Source organism: Geotrypetes seraphini, chromosome 3, assembly GCF_902459505.1.
Source record: "Geotrypetes seraphini chromosome 3, aGeoSer1.1, whole genome shotgun sequence".
Taxonomy (NCBI): domain Eukaryota; kingdom Metazoa; phylum Chordata; class Amphibia; order Gymnophiona; family Dermophiidae; genus Geotrypetes; species Geotrypetes seraphini.
This window is the reverse complement of record NC_047086.1, coordinates 320,666,821-320,685,430: the sequence shown is the minus strand read 5'-3', so window position 1 is coordinate 320,685,430 and position 18,610 is coordinate 320,666,821. Positions and strand designations below refer to the sequence as shown.

The 18,610-nt window shown below is 41.2% G+C and overlaps 1 protein-coding gene across 3 annotated transcripts in view; it reads right to left on the bottom strand.

Annotated features, from left to right (window-relative positions):
* Window positions 1–18,610, bottom strand: part of NINL (ninein like) — a 173,372-nt gene that overhangs the window by 17,748 nt on the left and 137,014 nt on the right. For all 3 annotated transcript variants that reach the window (XM_033938656.1, XM_033938658.1, XM_033938657.1), the window contains exons 17-18: window positions 15,245–15,591; window positions 1,632–3,092 (exon numbers count right to left, since the gene is read on the bottom strand). In XM_033938656.1, the coding sequence (XP_033794547.1) occupies window positions 1,632–3,092; window positions 15,245–15,591 (1,808 nt within the window). The remainder of the gene's footprint in view (window positions 1–1,631; window positions 3,093–15,244; window positions 15,592–18,610) is intronic.

Genomic DNA, 18,610 nt, shown 5'->3' with positions numbered 1-18,610 from the left:
TAGTGGTCCTCAAGGGCTTCAAATGGTTTTGGGTTTCAGGCTATCCCTTAAAAAGTACAATGAAGGCTCTAGCAATTGGTAATGGAACCCCTGTGGGAGGAGGTAATACTGGATCCAGTGTTTACAAATGGGGAGAGTGTTTCTGATGTTATCTTCTGGTGAACATCTGTTATCTAGTGATCACCAAATGATGTGGTTCACTATTAGCAAACAAGAAGGAAGTGAGGCTCCAAGGAAGCAGATACAAATAATGTAAAATACCAAAAGAGTTTATTCAAACAATATCAAATCTATATTTAAAAAGACTCAACATGGTCGTATTTTGGCAACTATGCCTGCGTTAGGAGTCTTACAACCTTGCTAGTGGATCATTATTGAATACAAATATTGCCAAACAAATGGTAACAGCCTCTTGGACAACAACCTACCAAACTCCACTACAGTCTTAGCATGTTTGCGACATGAGAGCTTGGATAAGACCGCAGCGGAGTTGGTAGGTTGCTGTCCAAAAGACTTACCATTTGTTCTTTGCAATATTGTATATAAAAGTGATCCACTAGCAAGGTTGTAAGACTCTTGACACAGGCATAGTGGCTGCAACACAGCCGTGTCTAGTCCTTTAACGTATTCCCAGATCAAAGTACACACTTTGATCCTGTTAGAACCAATTTACTGGTCTGCAGTTTAAAATGTTTAAATTTCCGCCCTCTGATATTCAGCCAGTGATGATCAATGTTTTTAAAGTGCTGATTGCCACCAGCTAAATTACGCCTTGATATTCAGTGCCAGGCCATGGCAGCATAAGAGTTATGTGGGCCCCGGCTGAATATCAAGCCGGGTCTGGCATAAGTATTTTTTCTTAAAAAAAAAAAAAAAAAAAGACATGCACCCTCCCCCCACCAACAATGGCTCTAATCTCCTCCTACCCCCTTTTAAATGAGTTGGTAGGCCCTCCTCATACCTAGTGGTCCAACAGGGATCTTCAGAGGCAGGATCTCAGCCCCCTGGCTAATGTCCCCTCTCAGCAGCCTTTCAAAATGGCCACTGTGAGCTCTTGCAGCAACAGTATTACAGGATGTACTGTGAGTTGCTGTGAGAAGTTGCAATGGCCTTTTTGAAAGGTCACCATGAGGGGGCTGCGCTCTTGCCACTGAAGACCCCTGCTGGACCACTGAAAGGGCTTACCTATACATTAGAAGGGAGTGGGCTGACAGGAGGGAACTTTAATGCAGGCAGGGGGGAAGGAAGGGAGGATAGAGGAGTTGTTGCTGGTGTGCAGTTTTTTATTTTTAAAGGAAAAAATATTTATGCAGGCCCTGGCCTGATATTCAGCCAAGGCCCACATAAGATAAGCAGGCAAATTTAGGGCAGCTTTTGAGCTGTCCTAAATTCACCCTCTCCTTTTATGTGGCATTGCAGCCCCGGCTCCTCCTCAGCACCCCCCCCCCCCCCACCCCCGGCTTGTCCATGACCGGCCCACTTTTTGGGGGCTGATCAGAGCTGAATATCGGTGTTTAGTCGCCAATTGGCAATTTAAGTGGGCCAGAGCCTCTCTAGCCCGCTTAAATCACTCTGAATATCGGGTCCTCTGTGTTACTGGATAGTGAATAAATTGTATTAGGAAGTCAAACCTGTCACTCTCTCTTGCTCCAGTTTCTTTTTCTACTTTACACATTAAATCTTCCAGCTCAAGCAGTTTATCTTTCAGCTCCTTCTTCTCCCTCTCAAGCTCTGTCCTTGCATTCTGCACCTCCTGGACTGCGATCTCTTCCTGCTGCTGTATCCGAGTGAGCAATTCTTCCTCCTCCCTTTGCAGTGCCAACAGCTCTTCTTCCTTCATTCCCAATTGGTCCAATAGCTGGCGATTTGCACTCTTGTAGTCTTCAAGTAGCTTTGTCTTCTTTGCGAGAATCTCCTCATATTCCTTAAGTTGCCGTCCACATACAGCCTTCTGCCTGCGTGCTTCATGTTTAGCTGTCTTTAAGTGCATTAACAGAGCTTGCTCCTTCTTTTGCATCATTTCTAGCTGCTCTTTGAAATGCCCTATCTGTTCCACAAAGAACATTTTCTCTTTTACCAACTCTTCTTTCTCTGTTAAAGTCAGCTGAAGTCTAGATTCTTGGGCCTGAACCCAGTCCGAGCTTTGCTTCAGTTGAGAAAGCAGGTTATCTTCATTTAGTTTGAGTAATATCACTGCCTCATCTTTGGCCTTGAGTTGCTGGGTTAGCCTGTTATGTTCTTCTGTAAAGTCTTCTTTCTCAATTATCACCTCATTTTCCTTCATCACTTCCTCATTTTGTGCCAGGCTATTCTTCTGCTCAAGCTGGGTAAGAGCATCTTGCCCTGCCTCGTTTAACAAAGAGAACTGAATTTGTTTAAGGGCCAAACATGTGAGCTGTTTATTTTGCCGAGCTAGGCCTCGGATTTCCAGTCTTTGCTTCTCAGTGACGTTCTCATTTCTCGACTCTGACAGAAACGCAGGCTCTATTTCCTTTTTCACATCAACTTTCTGCTTTATCCCAGCTGCTGCCAACTGCTGCTTCTTATCAAACTGGGGTGATGCGTCTCCTTCTTTGGATAACAGCTGATCAGATAGCAGCTGATGCTGGTCAACTTGCTCATCCCCTGAGTCCATTTGTGTTTCAAGATGATGGTCTTGTCTCTTTAACTGAGAGTTAAATTTGACTTCTACTATGCCAGATGCCCCACTTTTCAAATGTCTCTCTGCTTCAGCCAGAATAATTTTTAGGTTCGACATCTCACAATTAAGTTCGTCTATTTGCTTTCTTGAACTGGATTCTATCATTTCTTTCTCGAGGGCAAATGTTTTACAGATGTTAGCTTGTTCTTCATTCATCTTTTCTTCAAGCTTTAGCTGTTCTTTCCTCCATTCCATTGCTAGTTCAGTTGCTTTTTCCTCCCATTGGTTTTTCTCTTGGCTATATTGTTCTTTCAACTGGTTTAATTCCATGTCATGCGTCTGTAATAGCTCTTCCTTTTCATGCTGATATTGTTGCCATAAGCTCTTTACATGGCCGGCGTACTCTGCTTCAGTCTGTGATAGCTTTTGATTAAGTTCTTCTGCCTCTTTCCTACAGATAAACAATGTGATGATTGACCATGTTAGATATAATTATTTTATCTTAAATGTATCATTTAATCTTGCTGGTTATAAGTGAATAATGATTTATAGTGATGAATAAAAGATAGATTCAACTTGGCTGACTCAAACCATTCAGATATCCAGACCCAGCTTGCTAATAATGAGACTGACTGTGGCTTTATTCAGATTGCTCAAGTTAACTAGCACCAAATGGGCTGGATTTACTAAAGCGTATTACCATATTAATGCACACTGACACCATTAATGTGCTTTATTAGTACCGTATTTTCACGCAGATAACGCGCACCCGTGTAAAAAGCGCACACGGGTATAGCGCGCAGAAACCACGATTTTATGTACAAAAACTTTTGTATACCGCGCTCACGGGTATACCGCGCATGCAGCCCAACTGTCCTTTCGCCCGCCCCGACTCTCCTCTGGCCACCCCGACTCTCCTTTCGCCCTCCCCGACTCTCCGTGCGCTGTCCCGACTATCCGTCGGGTTGGGCCCATGTGCCTCAGGCCGCGCCCCCAGGTGGGACCTAAGGCTCCAGGGCCTATTCTGATTGGTCCACGCGCCTTAGGCCCCACCAGTAGGCGGAGCTTTGGGACGGATGGGCCAATCCGGCCTCATTCCGTCGTTGGCTGCCTGCCGGACAGGCGGGTTTGGCTCCCGTCTGTCCGGCCAACTACCAAAGGTACGGGGAAGGGGGGTGGGGGTGTCGTGGGGGTCGGCTGGGGGGGCGGTCGGAGGTTCTTGGGGGGGGCGGTCGTTGGAGGGAGGGGGGTTTGCGTCGAGGGCAGGAGGGCCTGGGATCCCTCCTGCCCGTCATGTAGTGCGGGGTGGGGGTAGGGGGTCGCCGTGGCCAGGAGGGTTTGGGCTCCCTCCTGGCCCGATATTGTCGGGGAGTTGGGGAGTCGGCCGGGCAAGAGTGCTTGGGCTCCCTCTTGCTCCGATCGTGGATGTGGGTGCGGGTGGGAGCGCGTGCGAGCGGTCGTTCGGGGTGGGGGTGCGAGCGGTCCTGCTGGGGGGGGTGAATCGGGCGTCGGGCGGGGTGGGAACTATGTAAAAAAAATTTTGTATAACGCGCGAGGGGTATGCGCGGTAGGTAAAAACGCGTATAACGCGCGCGTTATATGCGTGAAAATACGGTAAACAGTCCCATTAGATAAAATGGGATGAAGCTATTCTAGTTTATTGTAAAGCCTACATCTCTACAACAAACAAATAAATGTATCATGTTTCCAAGTTTATTGGGTTTTGATATACTATTTATCTAAAATTGGCTAAATGGTTTACAATAAGTTTCATAAAATTTATTTATTCAATTTTCTATACCATTCTCCCAAGGGAGCTCAGAACAATTTACATGAATTTATAGTCATTCTGGATTCCGAGGAACTGATTTCCCTATGACAACCCTATGAAACACGGACTTCAAATATCAGAGCTCCAAGAGGATGTACAGCGCACCTATTTCACTCTTGGCGGAATTCTGTGTGTGCAAGATAGTGATTCACGTAAATAGTTGGGTCTAAGCCAGCACAGGAAGAAGTGACCTGATGTGCAGCAGGTCACTTCCTCCTCTACTGCCTGTGTCTACACTGAATTCTGCACAGTATGTACAGAATTCTATGCATCCTGAGGAGATGAGGATTTCTGCACAAATTCTGCACTTGCAGAATTCCAATGGGAGTCCTATTTGTTGGTTCCTAGAGGGTACCTGATTTCTTCAAATTCTATAAAAGAAAGTATATAATGCACACTATTTTTTAAAATTTACGTATGTTTTTTTTTTTGTAAATTCTTTATTCATTTTTACAACTTACAACAAGTGTAATCAGAAATAACATTTAAACTTACAAACATCACTTGAATTTTTGTTACAATCATCTTAAATGAATGAAATTTAACCCCCTTCCACCCTCACCATATCATATATAATCACATATATCATTTAATACATTATTTTCTACTAATCCAAACACTTAATATAAGATCAGAAACTCCCCTCCCCCACCCTCTCATTTGCAATTGTATAATTAAGGGAAAATGTTATTTACTCGTTATAATAATCTGTTAATGGTCCCCAAACATCCTTGAATTTATTAAAATGTCCTTTCTGTATGGCTAATATTTTTTTCATCTTATATATATAACACAAAGAGTTCCACCAGAAATTAAAGTTTAATCTACTCCAATTCTTCCAATTAAATGTAATTTGTTGAATGGCGACTCCAGTCATAATTAACAAGAGCTTATTATTTTTTAAGGATATTTGATTCTTTGCCCTCATTGACATGCCAAATAAAATAGTATTATATGATAGGGCCACCGGATTCTCCAATAAACTATTTATTTGGCCCCATATTGATTTTCAGAAATCCAAAATAAATGGACAATAGAATAATAGATGATCTAGAGTCCCATCTTCGAGATTGCAGTGCCAACATCTATCAACTTAGAGCTATCTAATTTATGTAAACGAACAGGGGTCTAAAATGCTCTATGTCAGTGTTTTTCAACCGCTGTTCCGCGGCACACTAGTGTGCTGCGAGATGTTGCCTGGTGTGCCGTACGGTCAGGGCCGCCATCAGGGCAGTACCACCAGTCTAGGGAGAGGGGCGGTCCGCCCCACGTGGACAGGAGAGAGCTGGACGGGGGACCCGCGAAGTTCAATACAACTCGAGCCGCGAGGCTCGTCTTCTGTTCCTGCTGCCCTGCAGCTAACATATAGCCGATCGCAAGCGTTCCCCGATGTCAGCGCTGACGTCGGAGGGAGGGCTTAAGCAAAGCCTGCCCTCCGACGTCAGCGCTGACGTCGGAGAATACTTCCGTTCGACTATTTGTGCGCGGCAGGGCAGGCAGGAAGCAGAAGACAAGCCTTGCGGCTTGAGCTTCGTTTTGCTGAAAAAGTTGCAAAGATGGGCTGGGAGGCAAACACGGAACACAAAAGGGGGGAGGGAGTGCGTTTTGGACACAAGGCATGAACTTGGGAGAGAGGAAGGGAGGGAAAGAAATGCTGAGGTGGGGGAGGGAATGCGTTTTTGGACACAGAAGAAATGGACTTGGGAGAGAGGAAGGGAGGGAAAGAAATGCTGAGGTGGGGGAGGGAATGCGTTTTTGGACACAGAAGAAATGGACTTGGGAGAGAGGAAGGGAGGGAAAGAGATGCTGAGGTGGGGAGGGAATGCGTTTTTGGACACAGAAGAAATGGACTTTGGAGAGAGGAAGGGAGGGAAAGAGATGCTGAGGTGGGGGAGGGAATGCGTTTTTGGACACAGAAGAAATGGACTTGGGAGAGAGGAAGGGAGGGAAAGAGATGCTGAGGTGGGGAGGGAATGCGTTTTTGGACACAGAAGAAATGGACTTGGGAGAGAGGAAGGGAGGGAAAGAGATGCTGAGGTGGGGGAGGGAATGCGTTTTTGGACACAGAAGAAATGGACTTGGGAGAGAGGAAGGGAGGGAAAGAGATGCTGAGGTGGGGGAGGGAATGCGTTTTTGGACACAGAAGGCATGGACTTGGGAGAGAGGAAGGGAGGGAAAGAGATGCTGAGGTGGGGGAGGGAATGCATTTTTGGACACAGAAGGCATGGACTTGGGAGAGAGGAAGGGAGGGAAAGAGATGCTGAGGTGGGAGAGGGAATGTGTTTTTGGACACAGAAGAAATGGACTTGGGAGAGAGGAAAGGAGGGAAAGAGATGCTGAGGTGGGGGAGGGAATGCGTTTTTGGACACAGAAGAAATGGACTTGGGAGAGAGGAAGGGAGGGAAAGAGATGCTGAGGTGGGAGAGGGAATGTGTTTTTGGACACAGAAGGCATGGACTTGGGAGAGAGGAAGGGAGGGAAAGAGATGCTGAGGTGGGAGAGGGAATGTGTTTTTGGACACAGAAGAAATGGACTTGGGAGAGAGGAAGGGAGGGAAAGAGATGCTGAGGTGGGGGAGGGAATGTGTTTTTGGACACAGAAGGCATGGACTTGGGAGAGAGGAAGGGAGGGAAAGAGATGCTGAGGTGGGGGAGGGAATGCGTTTTTGGACACAGAAGAAATGGATTTGGGAGAGAGGAAGGGAGGGAATGAGTGTTTGGACACAGAAGGCATGGACTTTGGAGAGAGGAAGGGAGGGAAAGAGATGGTTGTGTACACGGGGAATAGAAGAAAGGAGAATTTTTGGTCATAGGGAGGGAGTGAGGTATAGATAGTGGCATACCAGGGTGGGGGGGGGGGCGGTCTGCCCCACCCCGGGTTTACGTCCCAAGGGGGTGCACAGCTGGCCACCCTCCAGTGTTGTCCCTAGGCCGGCAAACTGCGGCTCTTTAGCCACTTGAGTGCCACCGCCACCAACGGTGTTGTTGGCGGTGGCAGCATTATAAAATACTTTCTTTGTGTTTATTTGATTCCTATTCAAGAGAATTACTTTATATATAGTCAATATAGGCACAGAGTTAAATTTTTTAACATTTTCTAATGGTGGTGTGCCTCGTGATTTTTTTCATGAAACAAGTGTGCCTTTGCCCAAAAAAGGTTGAAAAACACTGCTCTATGTAACAGAAAAAACCAAGTTTGTCTCATAGATGCAGACACTGTACATCTCATCCTCCAAGACCAAATTTGTGGCCATTGAGACACCGTAATTTGATGCTTGATCTCAATGCTCCAAATGTCTCAAAGACCATTTTTTGGTTTTTTATTTATAAATCCAGATATTAATTTGTACTACTGTGCGGCCTGGTATCCCAGGAAGTCCACCTGAAAGCATAAGAACTCTAAACTATATTGATTAGTGAGATTTTCCCATTCAGGGAACCCTGCCTGAATAGCCTGCTTCAGTTGCAACCATCTATACCTTTGTGAATTATTAAGACCATATTTATATTGCAACTGTGAAAACTCAAGCATTTTACCATTAGAAATAACATCTTCTAATACACGTATTCCTGCCATCATCCAATGCTTCCAGATGACTTTATATCCGCCAATTTGAATCTTGGAGTTCAGCCATATAGCTTGATTTGTTGATTTATTAATTAGATTAGGTGTTAAATTGTTCACATATCATTGTTTTCCATGTGTCTACAAGTAATCTATTTTCTTTATAAAGTCTAGGCATTTTGATACTAAGTACATGGCATAATCGCAGAGAAAACATGAGGCGCCGTTCCAACCAAAACCAAGCTGGGATATTATCAACAGGCTCTGGGAGGTCCAATACATACCTTGGTGCATAATATAGGATTGATGATACCTATAGAAGTTGGGAAAATTTACCCTTCCCTCTGTAATCGGTTTTTGTAGAGATACTAAAGCAATTCTAGCCTTTTTACCCAGCCAAATACATTTTGTTAGAATGCAATTTAACTTTTTTATAAAAGGACTCCTGAAAAAAAAACGGTAACATACCCATTTGATAACAAACCACAGGCAAAATCATCATTTTAGTAGTTTGAACTCTCCCCACCAGGACAGATGTAAAGGATTCCATTGCTCACACATTTCTGTTACCTTCTGTAATAAAAATTTTTCATTCACTTTCTTTGTTTTTTCCAACATCAGACCTTAGACTTAATGGGGATGGGTGGATCCGCTATGCCTAAGGCCTGATTGGTCCAGGCTTCTAGAGCCTGGGCCAATCAGGCCTTAGGCTTCGGCGGGATGGGCCGGGAAGGGGCGGGCCCGCCTCATTTCGACGAGGCTTGCCTGCCAGCTGGATGAGCAAGACCCATCTCGCCAGAAGAACAGGTTTGGTGGAGTGGAGGTTTGGGGGTTACGTCTTCGGGCAGGAGGGATTGGGCACCCTCCTACAAGCGATCGATATTGTCGGGGGGGGGGGAGATCGGTAATGTCGGGGGGGGGCGGTCGGTAGTGTCGGGAGGGTGCGTCTTCGGGCAGGAGGGATTGGGCACCCTCCTGCCAGCGATCGGACAGGCCGCGGCCCACTATATTTATAGCGGCAGAGAGATCCCTTGCCGCGATAAGTATAGCGGCCGCGTCTACTTACAATGTAGACCAGCATTTTGCTGGCCTACATTTTAAACTTCTCCTCTACTAGGGAGACGCGTAGGGCCGCCTAGGTTCAGCCTAAGGCCTGCCTAAGGCACTTAGATGAGCTTAGGCATCTTGCGGGTCTCCCTAGGCTCCCGGAGGCGCCTTCAGGCCTGCCTGAGGAGCATTTTTTTAAAAAAAACGTGCATCCCGATTGGCTGATTAGACAGCTGTAGGACGCCTACAGCTGCCTAAAATCGGGATGCACTTTGGAGAATCAGGGCCTAAGTGGAAGAACTTCTGATTTACTCCAATTTATCTTGTATCCTGAAAATTTTCCAAATTTCTCTATCAATTCTAATAAGCTTGGAATGGTTGTTTCCGGATTTCTCAAATGAAGCAGTATATCATCTGCATAAGCGGAAACTTTATATTCCCGATCTGAATAAGGAATACCTTGTATAAAGTAAATACCTTGTATATAGATAAAGTGAATAGCTAATAACAAGGGTTTTAATACAATATCAAAAAGCAAAGGAGGCAAAGGACAGCCTTGTCTAACCCTCCTCTGCAGACTAAAATGCTCTGAGAAATTGTTATTAATATATAATCCAGCAGCAGGAGAGCTATACAATGTTTGGATCATTTGTATAAATCCAGAACCTATACCAAACCATTCCATTGCGTGATACATGAAGGTCCATTCTACTCGATCAAAGGCCTTTTCTGCATCTAAGGACACAGAAAAGACCGGATCATTCATGGCTTTTGATAAATTTAAGATATGTAATGTTAATCTGGTGTTATTAGAAGAATGTCTTAGAGCAACAAACCCTGTCTGGTGCATACCAACAATAAAAGGGAGAGCCTTTGCCAAGTGCATAGCCAAAGTCTTAGCCAAAAGTTTTCCATCTACATTGATTAAAGAAATAGGCCTGTAGCTTGAAACCAATGTGGGATCTTTATTTGGCTTTGGTAAAACTATAGTTAATGATTCTGCCATAGTACCTGTGATGCAACCTTTAGTTATCTGATTCTGATATAAATTTAATAAATATGGTAATAGGGTAATTTGGAATGATTTATAAAACTCTACCGTAAAATCATCACCACCTGGAGCGGATCCAACTCTAAGGGACTTCAATGCTGTTTGTAATTCTTTTAGTGATATTGGCTTTCTTTTATATGCTCAGGAATTTTTGGTCCCTTAATTAAATTTAAAAATTCTAGTCCTTCCTTTTCTTTATTTAAATAAGGCTTAGAAGAATATAGAGCTTTATAGTATTTTAAAAATTGCTCTAGAATCAAACCAATTTGAGAATAATTATTCCCTTTTTCATCTTTCACCATCGCTATTTTCGTTTTCCGTTTTTTAGCTTTTAGATAATTTGCCAATAATCTTCCCGCCTTATTTGAATTTTCATAATACATCGCCTGTTGAGAAAATAAGTCTTTTCTTATCAGTTTAGAAAAAATCTCATTATATTTCCCCTTAGCTTTCAATAACTCTTGCAATGTAGAGTATTCCCATTTATCAATCAATTTTGATTCTAATATCTTAATGTCTTGTTCCAAACTAGAAAATTGCTTTTTAATTTGTTTTTTAATATATGCCAAAAAGGAAATAATTTGATCTCTTATGGTTGCCTTAAAAGCATCCCAAACAGTTTCTATAGAGATATCTTCAGTATTATTTATTTGAAAATATTCATTTATATTTGACTGAATTTTCTCAATAAAATTTGGTTCTGTAAGCAGTGTATTATCGAATCTCCAAACAGGTCTACTATTATCTTGAACACTTATTTTGAATTTAATCCACATCCCTCCATGATCAGACAGAATAATTGGATCTATAGAGGCTTATGTAACTTGTTGTATTAAGGTATTTGAAACAAATATATAATCTATTCTTGAAAAACTTGAAGACATAAAATCAGACTGGCCCCCATATCCCTCCCCCTTACATCTACTTTATTATTTATTTTATATTTTAAAAATTAATCATATTTAAAAGATTTATTTTCCCCTCCCTTTTTTTTCCCTTTTATTTTATTTATTTATTTTTTTAAATAAAACCTGTCTAACATTTTGATGAATTCATTTCCACAGACCAACATATAAATAAAAGTTTCTCCATGTTCATTACATCAAATCAATTGTCTAAGATATATAAGCATTCTCTTTATAAAATTCCCTAGTTAGTACTTAAAATAATTTAAAACATAAGTACAGTTACAATTGAAAAAAGAATGTCATTTAACCTATTATAAAATAATAATTTTTTAATCTTATATAAATTATAAATCTGTTACCTCTTATTTTTGAAATAAAATCTCTATTAGCTGCATATCAAGAACTGTGTTAACTTTATTCAATCCCAAGATATTATGAATCAGGAAGTATATAAATTTCATCAATTTATTAGACTTGCCAGCCTAAACCTCAAGAGACTAGTCTCTATGCTTAAGATCATATTCCTCTCACTAAAGGTTCTCATATTATCTACAACCATCATCTTTCCCCTCAATGAAAAGTTACCAGCTTTCAAGTTTGGAACTGAAACCCTCCAAATTTAAAAACATGGAAACCATAGATACCAAAACTTTGTTTTCTGATCATCTCACCCATTATGCCACAATTGTATTAAGTCATTCTTAGCCAAATAGAAATCCATCCATATCTGCATGAGTCGATGAGTTGATCAACAGATGTCTTTTCCCTCGCAGAAAATATGAACTACTCAAAGTCATGGATCTCTGTCTGAAAGGTAGCGTTCACACTACTACTGACAGAGGGAAAGTGAACACAGAACTTCCTGAAGAAAAACGAAGGACCCTCCACTCGCCCTGGAAGTTATATCGCTGAACCATCTGTGACTTCCGTTCCAAATTTTATTTCTATGTCAGATATCCATTCAGACGTCATATCACAAACTTTAACATCCGGAGCCTCCCCCTTCATATCTCAAATCTCTCAGGTTCTCCTTTGATACAGTCATCCGGAATTGGAGATCGCTGCAACGGTGGATTTATTCCAAGCCGCGCAGCTGAGCCAATAAGTAGGGAGCGCCAGGGATCCCATACATGCACAGGATGTCAATCAGATTTTCAATCCATCTGTTCAGCAGTGACGTACATCCTAGCGGTGGAGTCATGGAGGAGGTAGCCCGGTGAATCCACTATTCAAGCAGTCACATCAACTCACATCCCATGCAGCTTTCTATCATCGAACTCTCAACATTACCTTGTTAGCAAAATTCCATCTTCCGAGTTCTCCTGACGCCAGGTATAATTTTGAATACATTAGCTACATCATCTGAATTTTCTTCAAGAGCAGAATCTTCCTTTATTTTGAATAAAAAACTGTTCCAATAGTTCCATTTCAGTTAGGAATCAGTTGTGGCATCCATTTTATTATCACATAAAATTAATATTTTAAATGTTTAGTTATATCTATATTTTTCAGATCAAGGTAATAAATGAAATCTACATGAAGTAGTTTTTCCTCTAAATTAAATATTCTTTATCTCATGGGAGTTTCTAAAGATGAAAGGAATTCTTTGAGTTTTTCTGGGTCTGCAAATTGATGAACTTTATCTTTATATGTAATTCTCATCAAAGCAGGATAGTACAATCCATATTTGGCACCAATATCCCTTAACGGTTGTCTCAGTAGTAAAAATTGTTTCCTTTGCTGGACAGTCTCTTTGGCAAGATCTGGGACAAATATCATTTTAGAATCTTTGTAGGCTGGATTTTTTAATTTCTTTTGCTGCTTGTAAAATTTCAAGAACCTGCTGAAATCTTAGTAATCTTAGAATTACTGGTCTAGGTCTTTCTTGAACTTGAGATTTTTTTTCCACCAATTCTGTGCGTTCTCTCTATCTCTAATGGCATTTTAAATTTAATAGATATAATTTTTGGTATTGCTTCTTCTAAGAAGGCTAATATGTTTCTCCCCTCAGCTCCTTTTAAACAAAAAATTGTTAAATTCAGTCTTCAAGATCTATTCTCCATATCTATCATTTTTCCCTTCATTTCTTTTATTATATTGTGATCTTCTTTATGATCCTGTTGTATTTTTTTCAATCTTTTCCATTCTATTTTCAATTTTATCCATTCTATTACTTACTATATCCAATTTATTATTCATAAGATTCATCTCCTTACTCAACTCAATTATATTTAAATTGATGTTTCTAATTCCTTCCATTACCTCAATTATATCTAAGGTATCCAGTGGCAGAGGTGTCCCACTCGGAGTCTGTGGATCTTCTTTCAGTCTTTTAACTTTTCCTGTTGATTTTGCAGGTGCATCCATGTTCTTCTGCTTATTAGAAGCCATTGTTAAAATTTGTGACTTGAAATTTGAGAGAAATTGTAACTTTAGGGTCCAAAAATGATGTTTAAAAGAGGGAGCTTAACTGTTAACCAGCCATTCACCAGGTCCTCAAGTTCTGAAATCTCAAAATTTACGTTTTATTTATTTTTTTCAAGTATTTCTTTACAATCCTTCAATATAGCCTCCCTGCTTTGCAATGACAGAGTCCCAACGTCCGGGAAACTTCATTATTCCATCCAAGACACTATTTTAGTTCAGTTGCCGAATGGCTCAGGTACCGGTGGAAGAAAGCTCTTCCAGAGATGCAAAACGATGTCCATGCATAGGTTGTTTCAATTTTGGAAAAAGGTCAAAGTCTGGTGGTCTCATGTCGGGACTGTAGGGAGCATGAGGTAACACCTCCTAGCCGTATTTGTGTAGTTTTTTTTAAATGACATTCCCTATGTGAGGGCGAGCATTGTCGTGAAGAATGATTGGCTCAGCCAAGACGGAGATCAAGTTTTGTGCATTTTTCTGCACATTTTTACAAAAAGTCATCATAATACACTGTTGTAACACTTCTTCCAAATGGAACTTTGTCTGTGATGCTGATGCCTTCATGATCATAAGCAAAAATCATCATTTGTTTGACTTTTGATTGAGCTCATCAAAATTTTTTGGGTTGTGGGGAAGATGGAGCTCTCCACTCATCATTGAAAAACTACGCAAATACAGTTGGGAGGTGTTACCTCATGCTCCCTACAGTCCAGACATGAGTCCACCAGACTTCGACCTTTTTCCAAAGTTGAAACAACATATGCGTGGACATCGTTTTGTATCTCTGGATGAGCTTTCTTCCACCGGTACCCGAGCCATTCAGCAACTGAACTAAAATAGTGTCTTGGATGGAATAATGAAGTTTCCCGGACGTTGGATCTCAGTCATTGCAAAGCAGGGAGGTTATTGAAGGATTGTAAAGAAATATTTGGGGAAAAAAAAAAAACCACATGTAAATTTAAAAAAAATAGTGTGCCTTATTTATGGAATGACCCTCATAGGCACCTACTTAACTTTACTTTACTTATTTAATAAGGTTCATACACATGTAGGGTTACCAGAGGTCCAAATTTACCTAGACATGTCCTCTTTTTAGAGGACCGTCCAGATGTCTGGATGGGTTTTCAAAACCTGGCAGTTTGTCCGAGTTTTGAAAAGTGTTGAGCTCGGGGCCGCGTCTGGAGGATGTTTGCACATGGATGGATACAACACGATGACATCAAATGTATGCCAGCAGTTTCACTCTCTAAACTTACAAGGGAAACTATTATTGATGTGGACTTCAGGCTAACATAATTCTCCAAGAAAAGACCACACAATCAATTCTGAACTTATCCTGAAGGCCTAAATTTACCATAAGAAAGAGATATAGGCATACCATGGAAAAGTCTAGGTGGAATTCTAAAAATTAGGGGTCTTTTTATTAAGGTGCGCTAACCGATTTAGCACGCACTAAAGATTAGTGCATGCTAAATGCTAAGATGCCCTTAAGAATATAATGGCTGTGCTAGCGTTTAGCGTGTGCTAAATCAGTTAGCACACCTTAATAACTAGACCCCTTAGTTACTTATTTAGGAAGATATGACTCACTCTCCAAAAATAATCATTTTGACGTTTTCATGTTCTTCTCATTATTTTCCCCCAAAGTATTTCTACTACATAATTTAAAAAAAGTATCCTTTTCCATTCCCATGCCTCATTGATGTCCCAAGGAAAGAAGACCCGTCTGTTAATTACTATGCTATCCCATACTGCATAAAATAAAAGGGTTATCTAACCTCATTAACTGTAGTTCATTCCAGTGTCTCCTCTTCAGTTCTGCTTCCAGCTCATCTTTCTCCTGGGTTAACCTCTGTCCTAAGCTGGAGATCTCCTTGGCATAGTACTGTTCCAGCTCAGACCTCTCCTTCTCGTACCTCTTCTCTAGCTCTTGACTCTGGGAGGACTTCTGGAGCTGATCTTTCAAACCGTCTGTTACTTCCTGAAGTTTTGCATTTCTCGCTTCAAGGTCAACCTTCTGATCTTCCAGCTCACTGATCTCAATCTTAAAACCTTGTTGAGTGTCCTTCCTTTCCTTTTCAAAATTCGTTTTCATTAATTCAATTGCCCTCTCATAATAGTTGACCTGGTGCAGGGACAACATGTCAGTATTACCAGCTTGCTCATAATAGTATTTTACCCTACATTTAGCAAAAAGACAGAATAAGAAATTCATGGGTTCTCTTATTAAACAGCAGTAAAAAGTAGCCTAACCAATTATACGGGTCATTCCCGTAAACTAAGACCATTTTTTCCATTGGGGGAAAAATGGCCAATTTTCCTATTATTTCAATTAATAGTCACACTACTTTTCCCATTAGTATGTGAACCCCTATATTACCTATTTTGTAAGCAGTAGGGACTCATGTGCTAAACCTGTGCCAATCAGTTATCTCATGGCAATACCCAAATGCTTAGTGCTTAGTGCATAATACGGTCCGTATTTCGGCGAGCACGCCTTCCTAGGGGTTCAGGTGATGTAAGGTACACACATAAAAAATGGACTAAAAACAGTGTACCTTACATCACCTGGACCCCTGAGGAAGGCTTGTTTGCCGAAACACGGACCGTGTAGGGTCCAGTTGGACTATTATATTTGTATTTGTATGGTTTTATTGTGAAGCACGTATAATAAATTATCTTTCAGAACATCTATAGCCACAGTTTTTTTGTTTTTATCGTTGGATTGATTTCACTGTGGATTATTGGGTCTTCTTTTTGTCTTTTGTTGTAGTGCATAATATGCCCACTCAAAGCCCTAGGCCTGCCCCAGTGCTAAAAAATAAATTTTATTTTTTAGTGGATGGGTAGCATGCTCACATCCCCAAATTACGATGAGATGCCTCAGCACGCCTCAGGGTAAAACCAATTTTTACAGTGGTAACCATGTATGAGTGCTCACCGAAGCTTTGTAAAAGGGCTCCTCAGACTTTTATGAAGTAGGAATGTAGATTTACTACTTTAAACAGAAAGCCAGATGTATTCTTTGTCCATTTACAGAGCGCATGTAAGTGGTAATTTTAAAATCCACAAAATAAAATTCAGGAGGTGTGTGGGAAATATTTGTTAAATACACGATATATAAGCCATTCCTAACACAATACTATCTGCATGCATAGTTCAAAAATGATCAATAAAAAATGGAAGGGAAAAGCCTCATATACTGTAGCTCTAAAACAAAAATTCTTACAATCATCTTTGGCATTAAAAAAAAACCTTCCATTCTTACAACTGGTTACTCTAATTCATTGGAACAGTTCTCTCAGCCTTATTTTTCTGTACAGAACAACTTACCTTAGAGCAGAGTCCTCAGCTGAGTCAGCTTCTTTATTGCCAACTAAACCCCAAATTCTATAAAATCAGCCTTAAGCTTAATCATCGCTGATATTTGGGAATTAGCAACTCATAAAGCAAAGATTACAACTAGTGCAAAATGCAGCGGTCAAACTGATTTCCGGGCTGAAGAAGTTCGATCTTGTGACACCTTACTACCGACAGCTGCATTGGCTGCCGATGGAGGCATGTGTGAAGTTTAAGTTTGGTTGCTTTTGCTTTAAGGTACTATTCGGTCTAGCCCCTAAATATATAACTGACCTTTCCTCTTTCTCAGCCAACAGACATAAGAGAAGCTCACATTTGAACTTTGTTTCCCCTCCAGTTAGAGGATGTAAACTCAGACGACATCATCAACACCTTTTCTCACATCAGGCAGCACTATGGGTAAAGATCTAGAACAATTGCTTACGCCTACTACTTATGGGGAATTTAGGAAACGCCTAAAAACATATCTGTTCCGGAAGTATCTAGGCAGCTGACCCGCACAACTCTTTCTCCACAATAAATGATCCCTAGAGCTGTTAATCACTAGCTTTTAACTCTGTTAAGTTTACTCATTCTGTACCATCTTTTAATCATTGTAAACCGCATAGAACTTTACGGTCCTGCGGTATATAAACTGCTATTATTATTAATTGCCTTTAATTAGACTTAATTAACAGGCACACAACTGTAAAGTGCAATTCTATAAAAAGCGTATGTCTAGTCCAAAGAGCCTAGTCAAAAATGGGCATGGTTAAGGGCAGATCGTGGATGTGTTTTCGAGTTGGGTGCATGTTTTTGACTTGGGCGCCATTGTGCGCACAAATTAGGAGCAGGCATTTGAGCCAAGAAAATTCTGGTATAAATAGGTTGCATCTGAATGTTGGGATGCCTCGTGATGCTTAGCAGTGCTAAGGCGGCACTAGGTGCGATTCTACACATATACAGTGCACACAACATTTATAGACTTGACCTTAGTGCTGCACTAGTTGGAGCTGATTTTTCAGGCGATATACGGATATGGAATTTGGGCCTAAAAGCACAATTTCAGGTGCCTATCAAGCCTGTTTCATGAAAAAAATAGGCACCTACGTTTTCTTTCTAAAATAATAGCACAAATCACGTCCACCAAGGAATTAGAAAAGATTCAGGGAAGGGCGATGAAAATGATAAAAGGAATGGGACACCTCCCCTATGAGGAAAGGCTAAAGTGGCTGGGGCTATTTAGCTTGGAGAAGAGACAGCTTAGGAGTGATATGACAGAAGTCTATAAAATACTGAGTGGAGTGAAAAGGGTAGATGTGAATCTCTTGTTTACTCTGTCCAAAAATACCAGATCTAGGGAGCATGCGATAAAGCTACTAAGTAGTAAATTTAAAACAAACCAGAGAAAATATTTCCTCATACAATGTGTAATTAAACTCTGGAATTCATTGTTGAAGAATGTGGTAAAAGTGGTTAGCTTAGCAGGGTTTAAAAAAGGTTTGGCTACTTTCCTAAAAGAGAAGACCATAGGCCAGGGCTGCCCAAGTCCGGTCCTCGAGATCTACTGGCAGGCCAGGTTTTCAGGATATCCACAATGAATATGCATGAGAGAGAGATTTGCATACCAAGAAGGCAGTGCAGGCAAATCTCTCTCATGCATATTCATTGTGGATATCCTGAAAACCTGGCCTGCCAGTAGATCTCGAGGACCGGACTTGGTTAGCCCTGCCATAGGCTATTATTGAGATGGCTTGGGGAAATCCACTGCTTATTCCTATGATAAGCTGCATAAAATCTGTTTT